This window comes from Barbus barbus (genome assembly GCF_936440315.1).
Source record: "Barbus barbus genome assembly, chromosome: 38".
Taxonomy (NCBI): Eukaryota; Metazoa; Chordata; class Actinopteri; order Cypriniformes; family Cyprinidae; genus Barbus; species Barbus barbus.
The window spans coordinates 9,727,670-9,749,454 of NC_136716.1; the positions used below are offsets into that span (position 1 = coordinate 9,727,670).

General features: G+C 42.9%; 1 protein-coding gene across 1 annotated transcript in view; it reads left to right on the top strand.

The window, feature by feature from the left end:
* Positions 1-21,785, top strand: part of plxdc1 (plexin domain containing 1) — a gene marked incomplete at both ends in the record, with an annotated part of 280,087 nt that overhangs the window by 200,220 nt on the left and 58,082 nt on the right. The window contains 5 exons of the mRNA XM_079397708.1: positions 12,193-12,311; positions 13,298-13,397; positions 13,486-13,581; positions 13,721-13,802; positions 13,906-13,966. Coding sequence (XP_079253834.1) covers positions 12,193-12,311; positions 13,298-13,397; positions 13,486-13,581; positions 13,721-13,802; positions 13,906-13,966 — 458 coding nt within the window. The remainder of the gene's footprint in view (positions 1-12,192; positions 12,312-13,297; positions 13,398-13,485; positions 13,582-13,720; positions 13,803-13,905; positions 13,967-21,785) is intronic.

The window sequence follows — 21,785 nt, forward strand, 5'->3', positions numbered from 1 at the left end:
TTCAGTGTGGATAGGAATGAAGGATATCACCAGTTACAAGTCACCATCCCCCAGCACTCTGGAGAATCAACACCTGGCAGACGACTTGAACGACTTTTATTGTCATTTTGAAAGATCACCCCACACCCACCCTGAACACCTCTCCACACAACCATTCACACCTCCAGCAACCCCTCTCTCCCCCACACCTATGATTCAAATCAGCGAAGAAGATGTGTGCCAGGTCTTCAGGAAGAACAAAAGAAGGAAAGCACTAGGCTCAGACGGTGTGTCACCAGCTTGCCTAAAAACTTGTGCTGATCAGCTGGCCCCCATCTTCACACAGATCTTCAACAGATCACTGGAGCTGTGCGAAGTCCCCTCATGCTTCAAACGCTCCACCATCATCCCCGTCCCAAAGAAACCCAAAATTACTGGACTTAATGACTAATAATAATAATAATAATTGATTACATTTATATAGCGCTTTTCTAGGCACTCAAAGCGCTTTACATAGTAAGGGGGCTATCTCCTCGTCCACCACCTACAGACCTACAGACCTGTGGCACTAACGTCTGTAGCCATGAAATCATTTGAAAGACTGGTTTTGGCTTATCTGAAGGACATCACTGGATCCTTACTGGACCCCCTGCAGTTTGCCTACAGAGCAAACAGGTCTGTGGATGATGCAGCCAACATGGGACTGCACTTCATCCTGCAGCATCTGGACAGACCATGGACTTATGTGAGGATCCTGTTTGTGGACTTCAGCTCCGCTTTTAACACCATCATCACGGAAACCCTTGAAAATAAACTAACCCAGCTCTTCATCCCCACCTCCGTCTGTCAGTGGATCAACAGCTTCCTGACAGACAGACAGCAGCTAGTAAAGCTTGGTAAATTCACATCCAGCACTCGTACCATCAGCACTGGAGCTCCTCAGGGCTGCGTTCCCTCCCCACTTCTCTTCTCCCGCTACACCAACGACTGCACCTCTAAAGACCCCTCTGTCAAGCTCCTGAAGTTCGCAGACGACACCACACTGATCGGCCTCATCCAGGACGGTGACGAATCTGCTTACAGACAGGAGGTTAACCTGTTAACGTTTACCAGAGCGACGGCGCACTGAAGCGTTTTTTTCCCCACTAGTTTAATGTTTATGAATGAATTTAATGTGAAAGAATATCATTAATCTTGACAAACTATATATCTTCTGAAGGTCTAAGCCTCAAGCATCGATGACAGATCGCTGTTTTCCGATGGAAAGCTTATAAGGAATGTATTTGCTACATTTGTGTAAGCAGTACACATCAAAACAGGCAGAATAAAAAAGCTGTACGTACCAGATTCATTGTAATAACGAGCCACAAATGCGTCCACTGCTGAAATCCCGGTTTAGTTAGACAGGTAAGGGTCCACAGAACAACATCCCAGTGAGCACTTTTAGTCCAGCGAAACAATAACGTTGTAATAAGGATGAATATTCGTTTGTTTACATTTCATTTCTTCGGGAGAGTTATTGTTCGCGTCCGTTATGGAATAAATTACACTTTAAAACAGCGTCTTGGTGGTAAAAAAGAACACAGTGTTGTAGCATACAGTTTTACAAACAGAATGAGACCGTCCACGGAAAAAAAGTCTCAGAAAAGCGGAATATAGATTATTTGAATTTGGCGCTCTCTCCAGTCAGCCATGACGCACTCTGTGACGCAGCTGTCATCTGAGCAGGGCGTAACTTATCGATCTGCTTTATCCATAAAAAACTGTTTTTTTTTTCTTCTACATTTTTTATACGTGTGTGTGTGTATTGTGTGGGGAATGTGGCCGTATCTGCATGATTATAATCTGTATGGACAGACATCAGCTTGTTTATTACCGACTCTATGACGGCTATCATTGTGATTCAATGATCAGCTATTATTGATTATATGGCCCATCTGTATGATTATCATCTGAATGGAAGCACATCAGCGTGTGATTACTGACTGTATGACCATGTCTGCCAATATCACTTCATGTCTGGCAATCAGAATACTTCAGTATACATACTATATACAAAGCATTTTTTTTTTTTTATTACTCAAATAATTATTTTTTTATTTTTTAGTGCTCAAATAAATCTGTCTATTATTTTATAATTGAAAACCTATGCAGGAATATGTATAGTGACTAAAATAGGTTGTATAATTCTGCAATCCATTTGGTGGTTATTTTTCCTCAAACAGGGGGGTGGGAGGACTATAAATAGTTACAGAATCTTAGGTATCTTCTTCAAATTTAAAATATGAACTCATGAGACATGTGGCTTTCAATCCATTACTTTTCTGGATTGCTCCAGGACTTATTTCATGTATTTGTATATGAAATAAAAACACATTCAGTGTGGAAAAATATTTTTCAAGGCACGCCAATGTCTATAATTTTTATCTTTTTGAACATTATCAATTCTGGATGATAGATGAGTGAAGTGAAGTGACATTCAGCCAAGTATGGTGACCCATACTCGGAATTCGTGCTCTGCATTTAACCCATCCAACGTGCACACACACAGCAGTGAACACACACACACCGTGAACATACACCCGGAGCAGTGGGCAGCCATTTTATGCTGCAGCGCCCAGGGAGCAGTTGGGGGTTCGGTGCCTTGCTCAAGGGCACCTCAGTCGTGGTATTGAGGGTGGAGAGAGTGCTGGACATTCACTCCCCCCACCTACAATTCCTGTCGGCCGGAGACTCGAACCCGCAACCTTCGGATTACAAGTCCGACTCTCTAACCATTAGGCCACGACTTCCCCGTAAGTCGTGGCCTAATGCTTTAGATAATAAAGCCTAGAGTGTCTTCTTTCCAAAGATACCTAATTTGTTTGTGTAGCACACTTTGTCAGGAACTGTTACCATTTTAATTTAGGTAGGTTATTTTCACCTGTGAGGCCCACAATGGGGGGTGAAGGTTAGCAGGTTAAGGAGCTGGCTGTCTGGTGCAGTCTTAACAACCTGGAGCTTAACACGCTCAAAACTGTGGAGATGATAGTGGAGCTCAGGAGAAACCCCCCTGCTCTCCCCCCACTCACCATCATGAACAGCACCGTGACTGCAGTGAATGAATGAATGATGCATTTATATAGCGCTTTTATTGTGTATTGCCGTACACCCAAAGTGCTTTAGAATCATGTGGGGGTCTCTCCTCAACAACCACCACCAGTGTGCAGCATCCACTTGGATGATGCGACGGCAGCCACAGTACAACGGCGCCAGTGCGCTCACCACACACCAGTTACAGGTGGAGAGGAGAGAGTGATAGAGCCAATCAAGTGGATGGGGATTTCTAGGAGGCCATGATTGATAAGGGCCAGTGGAGGGAATTTGGCCAGGACACCGGGGTTACACCCCTACTCTTTACGAGAAGTGCCATGGGATTTTTAGTGACCACAGAGAGTCAGGACCTCGGTTTAACGTCTCATCTGAAAGACGGTGCTTTTTACAGTATAGTGTCCCCGTCACTATACTGGGGTGTTAGGACCCACACAGACCACAGGGTGAGCACCCCTGCTGGCCTCACTAACACCTCTTCCAACAGCAACCTAGTTTTCCCAGGAGGTCTCCCATCCAGGTACTGACCAGGCTCAACCCTGCTTAGCTTCAGTGGGCAACCAGTCTTGGGCTGCAGGGTGATATGGCTGTTAAAAAAGTACAGTGGAATCATTCAGATTCCTGGACACCACCATCTCCCAGGACCTGAAGTGTGATATTCACATAGACTCCATTGTCAGGAAGGCCCAGCAGAGGCTGTACTTTCTTCGCCAGCTGAGGAAGTTCAACCTGCCACAGGAGCTGCTGAAACAGTTCTACTCCGCCATCATTGAATCCATCCTCTGCACCTCAATAACTGTCTGGTTCAGCTCAGCTACCAAATCTGACCTCAGAAGACTACGGAGGGTAGTCCAGACTGCTGAGCGAATCATTGATACAACCCTCCCCACTCTCCAAGAACTGTACTTATCCAGAGTGAGCAAAAGGGCTGGTAAAATCACTCTGGACCCCTCACATCCAGCACACTCCCTCTTTGAACTGTTACCGTCTGGTCGACGCTACAGAGCTCTGTGCACCAGAACGACCAGACACAGGAACAGTTTCTTCCCTCAGGCAATCCATCTCATGAACACTCAACAATAAACGTGGAACACACAACTATAATACACTATCCATTCACCACACTCACTAATTTTATCTTTATTTTCTCATTTCTAATTTGCACATACTTGACCTGTACATACATAGTTGTCTATATTATATATTGTGTTTTTGTTGCTTTGTACATTGCCTTCTGGTTAATTGTTGTTATTCTTTTATTATCTGTGTCCTGTCCTGTTGCTGTCTTTCTGTTGCACTGTGGAGCTTCTGTCACTACAACAGATTCCTTGTATGTGTAAACATACTTGGCCAATTAAGCTCATCCTGATTCTGATTCTGAACCATCTACGAATGCAGCTTCAGCATGCTGAATGCCCAGACACTGAAGACAACGATCGTGGCCATCGACGGGACAAAAAAACGCCCACAACCAAGAGGACATGGATGGAATGCCATCTTTAAAAAGACGCGAACAGTCCGCTATTAGCACCGTACCGCCAACCAGAACAGCTCTTTGACACAACAGATGAATGCCTTTGTGGAGTATATCAGCTTTCATTCATCCACTCTGCTCCGAAACAAAAATTTGACCCTGGACCACAAAACCAGTCTTAAGTCACTTGGGTATATTTGTAGCAATAGCCACAAAAACATTGTATGGGTCAAAATTATGCATTTTTCTTTTAGGCCAAAAATCATTAGGATATTAAGCAAAGATCATGTTCCATGAATATATTTAGTGAATTTCCTACCGTAAATATATAAAAATGTATTTTTGCTTAGTAATATGCTTTGCTAAGAACTTAATTTGGAGAACTTTAAAGGCGATTTTCTCAGTATTTTGGCCCCTCAGATTCCAAATAGTTGTATCTCGGCCAAATATTGTCCTATCCTAAATTTATTCACTTTTCAGATGATGTAGAAATCTCAATTTCGAAAAATTGACACTTATGACTGGTTATGTGGTCCAGGGTCACAAATCTGAAGGATGCACACTCATTCAGATTGAATTGGGAAGTCGTGGCCTAAAGGTTAGAGAGTCGGACTTGTAATCCAAAGATTGAGGGATCGAGTCTCGGGCCGGCAGGGATTGTAGGTGGGGGGAGTGAATGTCCAGCGCTCTCTCCACCCTCAATACCACGACTGAGGTGCCCTTGAGCAAGGCACCGAACCCCCAACTGCTCCCCGGGCACCGCAGCATAAATGGCTGCCCACTGCTCCGGGTGTGTGTTCACGGTGTGTGTGTGTTCACTGCTGTGTGTATGCACGTTGGATGGGTTAAATGCAGAGCACGAATTCCGAGTATGGAATGGGTCACCATACTTGGCAGTATGTCACTTCACACTGTCGCCTTATATACCTGTATGAATTATTGATTATTGTGAATAGGAATCAATTGACAAAATGAACAAACCTATAAAGGAAATTATTTTATGAATTTTTGAAAATGGGAAATGGTGCAACTGCTAGAATGTACTTAGATTTTTGGAGTGATTTTGCCATTAATGTTCTCCAAAACTGTATGGTAAAATTACTGGAAAATTAAATTGAAAGAATGAGCTAACCTTATAAAGGAACACTATTTATGAGTGCTGGAAAATGGGATGCAGTGCAAGTGCCAGGACGCATTTTGTTTTGGGTGATTTTGATTTTAGTTTTCTCCAAAACTATACAGTACAATGACTTGAAAAGTCAGGGTCACTCTGAATATATATATCAATTGAAAGAATGAGCTAACCTATAAAGGAACACTTTTTATGAGTGTTTGAATATACAGAAATAATCCAAGTGCAACAATGGAGTTTGATGTTTGATGTTTGCCTTTAGTTTTCTCCAAAACTATACAGTAGAAAATGAATACAGAGGGTCACTCAGAATACATATCAATTGAAAGAATGAGCTAACCTATAAAGGATTTTTTTATGAGTGTTTGAATCGGGTGTGTCTCACTCATACTGGAAACTGAAGCTGCGGGCTCTTTGATCGCCCCCTGGTGGCTGGCTGCAGTACAGGTAATAAACCCCGCCCTCTCCATGTAAACGAATGGGACTTGACTCTTAACAAAAAAATTAATTACACTTCCAATACAATTTTCCAAAATATGATTTTGGTCATTTAAGGTAGTTGTTATCACGCTGATATATGTTCAATTGTTCATTTTTGTGGTAAGTTAGATTTTAGTTAGTAATTTGATGCTATAAAAATGGGGCGTGTCATTGTAGTTGATTGGGTCTGCGGGAGTTTGGGCGGGAGTTTGGTTCCGGGGCTCCGCCTCATGACTCTACTGCGCAGACTCGGGCTCCAAACGAATCTCTACTGCGCAGATTCGGGCTCCAAATGACGTAATTTACTCACAATGGCAGCGGCCATACTGAGATGTATTCGCTTCACTTTTCTATAATGGAAGGAAGCGGAGATGCGTCATCCATCTTTTTTTACAGTCTATGGTTTGATTATACGGAAATAATCTAAGTGCAAGAATGTTTGGGGTGATGTTGCCTTTAATTTTCTCCAAAACTATACAGTTAAATGACTTGAAAATGAACACAGTGATAACCAGGGTCACTCTGAATATATATCAATTGAAACAATGAGCTAACCTATAAAGGAACACTTTTTATGAGTGCTGGAAAATGGGATGCAGTGCAAGTGCCAGGACGCATTTTGTTTTGGGTGAGTTTGATTTTAGTTTTCTCCAAAACTATACAGTACAATGACTTGAAAAGTCAGGGTCACTCTGAATATATATCAATTGAAAGAATGAGCTAACCTATAAAAGGACACTTTTTATGAGTGTTTGAATATATTTATAATCCAAGTGCAACAATGGAGTTTGATGTTTGGGGTGAGTTTGCCTTTAGTTTTCTCCAAATGAATACAGTGGGTCACTCAGAATACATATCAATTGAAAGAATGAGCTAATCTATAAAGGATTTTTTTTTTATGTGTGTTTGAATATACGGAAATAATCTAAGTGCAAGAATGTTTGGGGTGATGTTGCCTTTAATTTTCTCTTAAACTATACAGTAAATTGGCTTGAAAATGAATACAAATACATTGATAGTCAGGAACAAATACTATGAGCTTTTTTTGAGTGTTTGAAAATTAGACAAATATACACACACACACACATTAAAATAAAACAAATAACATTTATTAACATTAATATGATAATTAATGTACAATACAAACTTTTATGTACAAAAATAATGTATTTGCAAACATTAAAATAAAAAATAAACGTAAAAATCATAAGTGTAAAGGAAACGCCGGTATGACAGCTTCTTTACATAATTTTAGACCGCTCTCAGCACCCGTACCGTAAGTGCACGATTAGACGCACATACAAAAAAGTGCAGTCGGCTTGACCGTGCATTTCAAAGAGCGGCTGGCTTGACCGCAGTTTCTTACCGCTGGAACGGACAATCACATACGAGATTATTTCTAAATACATGATAGCTTGGCGAATATAATCGAAAACAGGCATGTATGTGTGGCAGTTTGCTCTCTTAGGCGCAATACAATACCAATTATGGCACAAAATAGACTACGCCACCCCGGAAAATGGGCCGGGGACCCGCTTGTACATCAAGTGCAAAGCACACAGATACGCGGTGGCTGGGTCAGATAACAGACAACAAGGGACGTTCGAATCGTTTATTAAATACAAATAGGAAAAATACCAAACGGCATAATACAAACACACAGTAGAATAAATATGTCAACCATAGCACTTATCCATTTCAGATTTGGGGATTCAACTCGCCTGCCCAGTAAACACTGCAACTATTAGTGCTCTCACCGCACAGCACCCAATCACCCTCTGTGAACACTGCAAGGGATAAGCACACCACCACCACACCAGAGGACGTGGGCGTTGAGCTGGCACCCCAACTCTGGATAAAGGGAAGAGAGGACAAATTGAGACAAACAACCCTACACATACACACGCACACACAACGCACTTTCCACGGAATAGTCTTTTGGTTGAACCCTTATTACATGTGGACAGATGGAATCAGTTGTTTACACAAAAAAAAAAGATAAAAGCAACCACTCAATGGCCAACGCTCATTAATAGTTTTCCAACACTGCGTCGCCGGATGATTACAGTATTTTCAAAAGTATACCCTTCTCAGGTCAGATTTAGAAATACATATAAACATTAAAAAACAGACAATACCCATTTTACTAACGTAAATACTTTAAGTGACAATGTTTCTGCTAAAAGAGCGAGTAGAAATGACAACCCAGTTATTCGCCGCTGTACTCCAGCCCAAGGATCAGCACTGAATTTGCTAGATTCTAAATGCGTCACTACGGCCGAAAATGCGCCATTTTTCCGGCCGTCTCAAGACGGATGAGAGATAAGAGAAAGTATTAGTCAGATGATCACAACAACTACGCGGTTCCAGTAATAGTCTTTTGAGAAATGGTCGAGGAGTTTCTGGCAAGGGGGAGACACAATCCAATCGGTCGTCACTAAGCCCAGCTACTCCCACCAAGCCTGCTGTAACACCACCCCTGTATTACTAAAGAAATATATAACACATTTTTACATAATTTACACATTTATGATCTCATGAACTTAACATTGACATGAGTATGACTTACCGGTAAATGGTGAATCATATCGCTCAGTGCACTCAATAGGGTGCGAATTATAGGATCGATCACTAAAAAAACAATATATCACATCGTTTATAATTTGCGAATTTATGGTCTTGTGAACCTGATATTGAAATGAGTATGACTTACCGGTAAATGGTGAATCACACCGCTCAGTGCACTCAATAGGGTGCAAATTACAGGCTTGCCGTAACGGATACGTTATCAATGAGTTTACAGTCTTCCTCAGTCGCACTGTGAATTGAACGAGTCTTAAATGATCTTTTCTAACGCACGTTCAGAATTAAGCAGCTACCAACATTCCTTACCTCCCGAACGTAAACACTGGCGTGCCAGGATGACGTCACTTCCAGAACGAGAATGACGCGCTCGCTTAGGCGCCATTCTCGTCCCTTTTTTATATCTGCCGCGCATACCCGATCCCCTAATCATTATCATGATGGAGCGCATCACCACATATGTATCACGCGCCATCTTGATGGCCAAGATGGCGCCGAGCATGGCAGCCGTGTTGCGAGCTCCAAGAAAACTCTGCAGTTTTTCTTATGTTTCTTATGTTTTATTTGTTATTTTGTTGTTTCACGTGTTTGATGTTGTCAGTATAACTGTCTACGATAGACACACGCTTTTAAACATTGGTTCCTTCGTCGCGCAACGCAAACCGGACTTTGAGTTCCTGAATGCCGGCGCCTTGTTTACAGACACCGCATCAGAGCCCTTTATCTGGGCTGCACGATCGCGACCGAGGAAACGCCGCTGGAAAAGGGGGAAGAGTGCCGGCGTCCTTGTCAGACTCAGACGCCGTCCCCTCCGACCTCCTCTCCCAACTATTTTGCTGGCTAACGTTCAGTCACTGGACAACAAACTCTGTGAACTGCGGGCACGCATCTCATACCAACGGGAAACAAGGGACGGCTGTATTATTTGCCTCACAGAAACCTGGATGTCTGCAGTGGTTCCAGACTCAGCCATTGAGCTTACGGGGTTCTCCGTGCACTGCTCGAACAGAACGAAAGAGCTCACAGGGAAAAGCAGAGGTGGGGGCGTCTGTTTCTTTATCAACAACTCGTGGTGTGATGAAAGGAACCTACACTCTATTAAATCCTCCTGCTCCCCTGATCTGGAATTTCATATGCTTCTGTGTCGACCATTCTGGCTACCGAGGGAATTTACAGCGATCATAATCACAGCTGTTTACATTCCCCCTCAAGCCAACACAGACCAGGCACTCAAGGAACTGCATGGGAATATAAGCGAGCAGGAAACCGCGTACCCAGACGCTGCGTTTATTGTTACGGGGGACTTCAACAAAGCCAACTTCAGAACAATAGCTCCAAAATACTTTCAACACATCACCATCAACACGCGTGGTGATCGTGTACTTGACCACTGCTACTCTCCATTCTGGGACGCCTACAAATCGCTCCCCCGCCCACCTTTCAGCAAATCGGATCACACTTCCGTTCTGCTCCTGCCTGCTTATAGGCAGAAACTGAAACGAGAAGCACCCGCCCTCAGGACAATTCAATGCTGGTCGGACCAATCAGACGCTATACTACAGGACTGTTTTGATCACGTGGACTGGGACATGTTCCGGGCAGCGTCTGATGACGACATAGAGGCGTACTCAGATACTGTATAGCTTTTTTCCTCAGGCTATCAGGCTAATGAACAATCAAAACTAATACACCCTACAGCACACTCCCACTTTACAATATACCACGCACTGCACTTTAATTCCATACAGTTCAAACTGGACTACCAGTACACTACTGCACAAATACAACAATCTTTTTGCCAGCACTGGATACCATCCAATGCACATCCATGACATTTGCACATCCGGTTTATATATAATCTGCTGCATCTTCGCATATTACTGTGTGTATATAACATAGAATGTGTACTACATACTGTGTATAATGTGTATCAGTAACTGTATGTCTGTCTAATAGTACAGTGTGTGTACTGATTATATGTATGTGTATATTACACATTGTCATCTGTATAAGTCTGTACGTATGTATGGTAATGTCTATATGTAAATTGTTTCTGCACTGTCTGGAGCACGCTCTCAAGAATTTCACTCACGAAGGCACATGTCTGTGGTGATGTGACAATAAAAGTGATTTGATTTGATTTGACGTGAACATAAACTGTTAAGAAATAAATTGTATGTGGATCATTATTATACTGGATTTGAACATTAAAGCGATCGCATTTACCAGCTGTTTTCTGCCTTCAATGTCAATCCATAAAAATCAGAAAATCATTTGTTTTTTTTGGCTTCTTTTGTGTGTATGTATGCATGTATGAATGCATTTATTTATTTATTGCTCTAACAAGAATCAATATTTAATGAAAACTATGCAATGTTATTTTAGGATTCTTCCATTTTTGCATCTAAACACCTAAAAATTTAAAAACCTGCTATTTTATACTATTGTTTGCAAATTGTTTATCGCACAATTTAACTGATATCTACACTTTTATTATCACAATAAACTTGTTTGTTAGCCAGATAGCACACGTACGTCTGCAAGATATCTGTTAAAGATCTCTTGATCTGTAAAGCCTCTGCTGTCAACAAACGTCTGACAGACGTCTTTCAGATGTCAGTTTTACATTCATTCTAAATCATGAACATCTTAAAGACATCTAATAGACATCTATTTGACACCTAAAAGGAAACGTCCTGTAGACGTATTGCAGATGAGCAAACACTCTAAAAAAAAATATGTCTTGCAGATATAAATGCAGACGTAAAATAGACTTCGCCAAGACGTACATGTGCTGTCAGGGTAGACAATTACAGCGGTCTATAACAAATATTACCAGGGTTCGTATAAGCTGCTTAAAATGCTTGAAGTACTTAAGTTTTACTTTTTCAAAATGTAAATCCTAAAAAAAAGAAACCTTGGACACATCCGTATTTATGAAAAGGTGCTTGACCTATTGAAAAACAGTATAAATGAAATTAGTATCCCCAGACCCCCCCCCCCGAATACTGAATTATGAATAAAATCTCAAAATTGTGAGATATAAGCTTAAAATATAAATTCTGATTCGAGATAGTAAGAGATGTAAAATCACAAATGTGAAAAAAAGAAATCAGAATTGTGAGATAAAAAGTCGCAAATACATTTTTTAAATTATGTTTTTATTCAGTTGCAGAAAAAATTAGATGTAATCTCAGAATTCTGAGAAGTCCGAATTTTTGAGTTTACATCACACAATTACTATTTTTAAAATCAATTTCTGATTAAGATTTGTTTACATGTCAGAATTATACATCTTGTATTTCAAAAACTATAAAAACAAACAAACAAACTTTTAAACAGTAGTGTATATCTCAAAACTGTCCTCATCTTATCAGTAGTGAAATATGTATTTTAGTTTATTAGAAAATTGCAGTCAGTTAAATTGATAATTTACCTGGGTTTGGTGCTCCAGGTGACATATTTGTGGTGCAGTGGGACAAAGTGAGGCTGAAAGATCGAGAGACTGAAGGAGCTTTCACCTTCCAGACTGTTCTCTGTCATAACGGGACCATTGTTTTCGGCTACAAAGACGTAAGTCAGATTCTACAGTTTATTTGGCTCAGTTTAACCAAGATCAATTAAACACACATATAGCCAGCTGTAGACAAATGAGTATTACTGTGAAAATGTTATCATCGCTTAAAGTCCAATACATCAAAACAATAATGGCTACGTTTACATTCACAATTTTTGGTTCAATTGGACTGAATTCATTCCGATTGATGAATCTGAATGTAGTGTTTACATGAACGCTAAATAAAGTGATCGGGTTGATGTGCGTGTTTATATGTCACAAGCTTCAAATCTGAATTTTTTTTTTTTACATGCGCACACTGTCCAAAAATAGAATTTCTCACTGTTTACACATAATAACCACTCTCTTAAACTGTTTCTTTGTTTGTTTTTAACAGCAGAATTAATATATATCCATTTCTGGATAAATATAACCAACATATAAACTGCTGTGCATTGCTGCTTATATTTATCACACAGTGAAAATGCCCCTGCCTGCGCACAAAACAGGTTGCCTGTGGTTGAGAATCCGAAACAAGAACTGGTGGGATGAGTTCACTGCCGAGTGAAAGGAGAGTTTTATAATGACAGGACATGCATTTATACAACACTTTATTCAAAAGTAAGAACCGCTCGTTCCGCGCGTCATACGTCATTGCGCTATTTTTTCGTCATTGCACACGTGCAATTCTTTTAGTTTCGGGGTTCAATCCGATCAAGTGTTTATATGCACTAGAATATCGTATTAGAAAAGGAATAAACCACCCCTTCAATCCGATCCAAATTTCATTCCGATCGAGCTCAATTAAGGTGTTTACGTGAAGGCTTTTAATTCCGATTGAGCCATCAATCCGATTACAAACGGACTATTTGGTTGCATGTAAATATAGCCAGTGTGAAATAAAATGCCCACAGACCATTACTATTGCATTTCAAATGAACAAAAATAGAGCAAATATGACTTTGATAGTGTCTACTTTCCTTCTTCTGACTTTTCATTACAGGTTCCTTTGCCTGTGGTGAAAATGAACTCCACTGAGCATCCAGTGAAAGTGGGACTGTCTGATGCCTTCATGGCTCTTTTGTCTTCTCCACAGTCTCCAGGTCAATTGAGACTGTTAATTAATTTAATTTATGGTACATTTACACTGTTATGCTTTTAACCAATACTTAATTGATGTGTCATCAACAGATGCTAAACGACGGACTATTTATGAATACCATCGGGTGGAGATTGATACAACAAAGATCGTCAATAGCTCAGCATTTGAGTTCACCCCCTTACCAAGTGAGTAAATGGATTACAGCTTGTCCTTCTCTTCTTTACAACAATGCACAACTGCTCAAATTGAAAACAAATATTCATGAACTTGACTATTTATAGATTTGCACCCTGACATTAGACGTGGTATCCTGTTTTATGCTAGCCTGCCTCCATCATAATACCTGTGAACAATGTATCCAGTCCAACCTTACATCAGGCTGTGGGTGGTGCAATACTCTACAAAGGTAGCAGCATTAGATCTGAGTATCTGCTGTGTATTTCTGCAGAATTCAGGTAAGGCATTTGTTCTCTCCTGACAGCTAAATGTATGCATCAATAACCTTTCAGGTGTTCTAATGGAATAGACCGATACAGGCAAGAATGGCTGGACTTCAGTTGCTCTGAGGAGGTATGGACAACAAATCACCTAATATGCATACAGATGGTACTCAAACATAATGAGCTTTTTACTGCTGTGGGTACTGCTGCAGCCGCATCTGCAATATGCATTTGCAGCCTTTGACGGCTGAGTGGTGCTTTAACCATAGACTTCGATAAGTTATCAGATGAATGCATCAAAGTGCAGTTTCAGGAGTAGCAGTCAGTGTTGCCTTGCCAATGGAGTAGATAATAATCTAAAAAAAAAAAAACTAAAATTTTCATTGTAAAACTGTCACACCCCTGGACTGTCTGTGTGTGTTTTCCTCCCAATCTGCTCTCCATGACCAAGTTTTCCCTCGTGTTTCTGTTACGGGGTGAACGAGACGTGAGACGTGGATCCATTTGCAAGGCTTTTATTCAGAGACGTGGTCATGAAACAGGCAAGGTTCAGACAATGACAAGCAGGTACAACACAGGCAAGACTAAGAGTAATCCTAGAACAAGCGTGGGTTCGATTGGCAAACAGAATCCAGAGGGCTTGACAAAAGGGGTAACACAAACAATAGTCCAGACAGGGGCAAACAGATTCCAAACGGCAAGACGATAGGGCAATCCAAAATACACAGGCAAGGATCTTCACACAGGAAAACAGGCAAGGCAAGACTAAAGTAGGAACTATGAACTAGACCGGGAACTGGCTCGGTAAAGTAGCTATCGCTAGAAGAGTGATAAATGCTAAACAATACTCGGCCGTGAGAGAGAGAGGAAGTCCATGGTTTATGTAGAGAGTGTGATTGGCTGCAGCCGTGTGTGTAATCAGAGTCAAATGGATTGTGGGAACTGAAGTCCAGTGTAAGTGTAACAGTGTAGTGTAGTGTGAGAGTCAATATGGAGAGTGGGTGACCTCTGGTGGTGAGTGAACAGAAGTTCATAGACCGGATTCGTGGCAGTTTCAATCATGCCATTTTGTTCAGGTGTGTCTTGTTAATGGTCCTCGTTTCACCATGCATTTAAGTCCCAGTCTGTGCTGTCTGTCTTTGTTCGGGTCTCTAATCGTCATGATCGTGTGTCATAAGCCCGACTCGGACGGTAATTGTTTCTCATATGTAATTTATTCACAGTGGAGGAGCCAGTTCTGTGATTCTACGAATAAAATTTATTTTATCTACAAATTTATTCTTATTATTGTGAAAAATGTATTCTTATTATTCCAAGCATATTTTATAATATATAATCCTATTTATTGTTTATTTAAATGTCCCGTTTAAAAATAGATGCGCTATAGTTGTATATAATTATACACGATATATCTATGTAACGTGTAGTCAGACTCAAGACACAGACAGGTTAGAATCAAGCAGATGGGTTTATTGTGCAGATGTAAGTGAAGTGAGTAACGGCAGATATAGAGTGTTTAACTTGAATGAAAATGGTACTGATGGAGATATTCTCTGTTACTAGGTTTTGAGAGATCATAGAATGTAAGAGTAAGTTTCCAGGAGCTGGTTTTGGTAATCGGATGTAGGAAGGTAATTGCAGCAAACACACAGGAACACAAGGAGCAGACGAAGGAGATCGGGAAACTTGGAGCAGGAATTCAGGTAAGTAGCTTGACATACGAGTGGAGTCCTTTTCCACAATGGAGACCAGACAATGTGCTTGTGTGAACTGCATGCTCTTATACTGTGGTGCTGGTGATTAGTGAATGACGGTCAGGTGCTTGTGATCAGAACTCCAGTGATTGGGATCGCTGATTGGTGGAAGAGCCTGGTGTTTCCGTGACAGAACCCCCCTCTCCATGGCCCGCTCCTGAAGGCCGAAAACCCCGACGTCGTGGAGGACGACCTCGACCACGTGGCGCTGGATCTTGGGGATGAGAAGCGTGGAACTCTGCCAGGAGATTGGGATCGAGTATGTCATCCCTTGGGACCCATGATCTTTCCTCGGGGCCATACCCCTCCCTGTCCACCAGATATTCAAATTTACCCCCACGACGTTGGGAACTCAGGATCTCCTTTATCGAGTAGACCGTTCCATCTTCCAGCTCTATCGGGAGAGGGGGTTCGTCTACGGGACCAGGCTCTGTGGAAACAGGAGAAACTGGTGAGTGATAGGGCTTGAGCAGAGAGACATGGAATGTAGGGTGAATTCTATATTGTGAAGGGACCTTGAGTTCATACGTGACCGGATTGACTTGACGGATGATGGGGTAGGGACCAATGAATCTGGGACTCAGCTTTTTGCAGGGAAGTCTTCGTCGGATGTCCCTGGTGGGAGTGGTGGCTCTCCAGACATCCGCATGATGTTTGTGACGTCTTACTACATGCTGGAGATGTTGATGTGCTGAGTCCCAGACCCTCTCACTCTCCTGGAACAATGAGTGACTGATGGTACGTCCAAAGGTTCCCCAGACCAGAGGAACAAAAGTGGCTGGTAGCCGAGTATGCACTGGAAGGGGGTGAGATCTGTAGAGGGCTGACGGAGAAAGTTCTGTGCGTACTCGGACCAGACGATAAATCGGTTCCAGGAGTTCTGGTGGCTGTGGCAGAAGGTACGGAGGTAGCGCCCTATCTCCTGGATCTTTCTCTCAGTTTGACCATTGCTCTGTGGGTGGTATCCAGAAGATAGGTTAACGGTCACACCAAGGAGCGAGAAGGAAGAACTCCAAGCCCGTGAAATAAACCGAGGGCCTCTATCTGATACTATGTCTTCAGGGATGCCAAAGTTTCGAAAGATGTGATTAAACAGTACCTCTGCAGTTTCCATAGCAGTTGGAAGTTCTTTCAGGGGTACCAAACGACAAGCCTTGGAAAATCTATCCACGGTGACTAGGATGCAGGTATTATCATCTGATGCTGGTAAGTCTGTGACAAAATCAACTCCTAGGTGTGACCATTGACACCGAGGAATGGGGAAAGGAAGGAGCTTCCCAGATGGTATGTGGCATGGTGTCTTTGCCATGGCGCATTCCTGGCATCCTCTCACGTACCTTCTGATGTCGTTGGCTATTCCCGGGCACCAGAAGCAGTCTTGTAGCAGTGAGAGGGTTTGATTGGTCCCAGGATGGCCAGTGCCCAGGGAAATATGCGCTGTATGAATTAAGCAGGTCCTTTGGCTGCGAGGGACATATGTGTGGTTCGGGGGACACCCCGACGGAGTAGGATCAGAGACACTGGCAGCCACGATGTCCTCGTCCAGGGACCATTGTATTGGGCTGACAATCAGACTGGATGGGAGGATAGGTTCAGGGCTTTCTGATAGGTCATCTGGAGCATGAGGTCTTGAGAGAGCATCCGCTTTAGCATTTTTGGTCCCTGGACGATAGGAGATGGTGAAATTGAATCGGATAAATAGAAGGGCCCACCGAGCTTGTCTGGGATTTGGCCTCTTGGCCTTCGGGAGATACTCAAGATTTCGGTGGTCAGTGTATACCACAAATGGATGGCGGGCCCCCTCCAGCGAGTGTCTCCATTCCTCAAGGGCGAGCTTGATGGCAAGAAGTTCTCTATTCCCAATATCATAGTTTTGCTCCACCGAGGATAATTTCTGGGAGAAGAAGGCACATGGATGGAGTCGAGGAGGATTCCCCTGCTGTTGGGACAGGACGGCTCCAACTCCAGATGTTGAGGCATCCACTTCGACTATGAAGGGCTTCTGGGGGTCTGGATGGACTAGGAGTTGAGCCTACATAAAGGCCTTTTGGAGGGTCTTCATGGCTGAGGTGGCTTCGGACAGAGAATTGGACTTGCCTTTGAGGAGATTGGTAAGTGGTGCAGTGATGGACCTGTAGTTGTGAATGAAGTGTCTGTAGAAATTCTAGGAATCGCTGGAGTTCTTTGATAGTAGTGGGTTTGGGCCAGGTTTTGATGGCTTCAACCTTCCCCTCGTCCATCTTGCTGCCTTGGGAGCTGATCTGATACCCGAGGAACTGGATTGAAGCCTGGTGAAATGTGCACTTCTCAGCTTTTAGATACAGCTGGTGTTCTCCGAGCCGTTGGAGGACATCAGAGACGTGCAGGCGATGTTCGCCCTCATTCCGGGAGTACATCAGGATGTCATCGATGTAGACCAGCACGTGGCGGTGTAGGAGTACATCGAAGAGGCGTTACAGCAAGGCTACACCCGTCCATCTACTTCCCCTGCTGCGTCTAGCTTCTTCCTGGAAAACCTCATTCATATAACTCTGGAATACAGAGGGGGCATTTACCAGTCCAAACAGCATGACAAGATATTCATAATGGCCAGTAGGTGTCACAAAGGCAGTCTTCCACTCGTCCCCCTCACGTATCCGGATGAGGTTATATGCACTCCTGAGTTCCAGCTTCGTGAAGATCCTGGCTCCGCGTAGCTGTTCTAGTGCCGATGGGAAGAGGGGAAGTGGATACCTGTATTTGACGGTGATCTTGTTTAGAGCCCGGTAATCTATGCAAGGCCGCAAGCCTCCGTCCTTCTTGGCCACGAAGAAGCTAGAAGCAGCAGGGGAAGTAGATCGACGGATGTAGCCTTGCTGTAACGCCTCTTCGATGTACTCCTCCATAGCCTTCTTTTCAGGGATGGAAAGAGAATATATTTTTGGGCACTGGTTCATCAGGTATGAGATCAATGGCACTGTTCCATGGTCTGTGAGATGGTAACTTGGAGGCTCATTTTGGGCAGAAAATGTCTCTGGGCATAGTCCTTCGGAATGTCGATGGAACGGTTCTCAAGGGGCTCTCTATGGACGTGGAGTTGAATGGAATCATTGGAACCGATGAGATGGGTCATGGAAGGTTAGGAAAACATTCAGGAAAGCATTAATTGCTCCACTTCAAGACTTCTCCAGTTGACCATGAGATGGAGGGATTGTGGGAAATGAGCCAGGGGTACCCTAGGACGATTCCAGCGGTGGATTCCTCCAGAACCAACAGACAAATGCTTTCCATGTGTAACTGGGCGACCTGTAGCTGAATGGGACCCAGGAAAGGAGGAAACCACACTCACCACAGGTCGTTGGGGACGGACGGGACATGTCCGTATTACATGTCCATTTTGGCCACAGTATAGACATAATCCCTGGGTCAGCCGACTTAGGCGTTTGGCCGAGGACAGCCGGGTGTTGTCGACTTGCATAGGTTTGCACTGTAGTTCTGGAGGGCTGGGAAACTCTGGTTGGCAGAACGAAATGGGTGGATTTTGACATCGATTTTCCTCCATACAGCTGTGAATCCGATTTGCCACCCGGCTGGAGAGCTGGATAAAGCGCTCGAGCCCCATGGTGTCATCATAGGCAGAGGGATGGAACCGCAGAGACGGTTCAAGTCCTTGGCGGTAGGTGGTTAACAGAGAGTGCTCGTTCCAACCACTTGAGGCCGCTAGAGTGTGGAAACGGAGAGTATAATCTTGCATGGAGGTTTTGCCTTGTTTCAGATGATATAATTGCTCACCGACTGAAGCATCTCCTACTGGCCGACAGAAGACTTCACGGAAATGAGTAGTAAAGGCATTCAAGGATTGCCTGACCGGTCCATTCTGCTCCCACAATGATTCTGCCCATTGGAGTGCTCGACCTGTTAGCAAGGGCAGAATAAATACAATTTTACCTCTCTCCATGGGGAACCGATGCAGTTGCATCTCCAGGGCAAGCGAACACTGCAGGAGAAATCCTGCAGATCGGTCCAGGAGGAGGAGTGCCTGGTGCAGGAACAGGTTCGGGTGCTTGTGTGGTGGTGGTGACAGGAGGAGTGAGCACACGGCGAAGTGAATCCACCAGCTCCTGGAATGGGTCCACGTCTGTCTGATTCATGATGGTATGGTCTGGTCTTCTGTAACGTGTAGTCAGACTCAAGACACAGACAGGTTAGAATCAAACAGACAAGTTTATTGTACAGATGTAAGTGAACAGCAGAAGCAGGTGAGTAATGGCAGATAGAGTCTTTAACTTGAATGAAGATGGTACTGATGGAGATATTCTCTGTTACCAGGTTTTGAGAGATCGGGTAATGACGGAGTGTGTTTCCAGGAGCTGGTTTTGCTAATCGGATGCAGGTAGGTAATCTGGGTGCTCTTATACTGTGGTGCTGGTGATTAGTGAATGGCGATCAGAACTTCGGTGATTGGGATCGCTGATTGGTGGAAGAGCCTGGTGTTGCCGTGACAATCTGTTTATAATACACATTTTAAAATTGTATTGCACACCTGCTGCTGCCATAATAAAGATCCATTTTGAATGTTTACGTGCTTTTCTTCTCTTCCTGCTCCCAGTCGCTGTGGTGGAGCAACTATGAAGTTTTGTTCTTTTAAATACTTTCCAGCATTTCAGAAATAAATATGTATGCAAATTACACCGAGGTATAACGTTACCTTACGGTGTTCTTGAGTGCTCAAAAAGGGTTTAAACACTGAATTTTTAATCAATTTCTTCTCGTAAACTCAGAGGTGTGGAGTTGGACGACATTTACATTACCGCACGACCTTGGTGTTTGTCAAAAAACAGTAGGTAATTCGGCTGGGGATTTTGACGGGGGTGGTGAGAGATAAACACTGACATTCTGGATTCGGACGGCAATTAAATCACCGACTACCCACTGTAAATGGTAAAAATCACTTATGTCCCCATGGGACACAATTACCGTCCGAATAGGGCTAAAGCCATTGCTTGTGTAGATTACCCCTTGTGTTTGGATTGAATTAAAGCCTATCACTTTGATCCACGTCTCGGTGTCGTCCTTCCGACACAGTTTGTGACAAATACAGGTTTATTTTATTTATTTTTTTGTTTTGTTTGTTTGTTTGTTTTTGTTTCAGTAGTCTTTAGACAAGTAAGGTGTATTATTATCAAAACTCTTATTAGAAAAATCCAAACTGACCACACTTGTAAAATTGCTAGTCATTTTTTCAAAACCTGATCTCATGCTTTCATTACAATTATAAATTTTCTCCCACACAATCGTTGTTTCAAAACATACAATTATTGTAACATTTGATTTAATCACCAAAACACAACATTGTGATCTTTCAATTTATTATTTTTAACAATCAGTTCATTCAAGAACAAACAACGCAGATTACATGTTTCAAATTGTAATGAAGGGAGGCGTGACAACAAAGTGAGGATCCACGTGCAGGCTTTATTCCACAGAGCATATTAAGAACAGACAGGGTCAAACACCTTTAAACAAACACATCCAGGGCAAAGGCAAAAGAGTAATCCACAAGTCAGGGCAGGCAACAAACAATCATAAACAAGGAAACAGTCCAGGAATCAAAACACGAAGGCAAAGAAACAAGGAAACTAGGAACACGTAAACATGGAAGAGCTAAACATTCAATCACCAAAAAAACAAAAAACAAAATGGCGCCGCTGTGTTCGGACGCCGTTCAGGCTGCTCCGCTGAGATTTTGCTTTAACTTACTTTTTTACTTACTTTTACTTTCTCTTTTTACACATTTCACGTCGGCACTGATCACCTACAACATAGAAACGCTTTTGGACATTGGAAACCGCTACACCAACCTGTTTCAGGACACTTTATCCAGAAATCCTTCATGGCCTCTGGAGATTCTTCGGAACGCGGAGACGAACAATATCCCCCCGAGGCGCCGGATCAAGAAACACCGCAGGAAATGCGCTGGAATTCGAGATAGACTCAGGAAAAGGGCTCACAGTCCTCCTCTCCCGAGCATTCTGCTAGCAAATGTCCAATCCTTGGAAAATAAGATGGAGCCATCTTAGAGCCAGGATTAGTTTCCAACAGGACATAAGGGACTGCAGCATCCTTTGTTTGTCAGAAACGTGGCTTTCGTCCATGATCCCGGACACTGCTGTAATGCCCAGTGATAACTTCTCTGTTTTTCGGATGGACAGAACA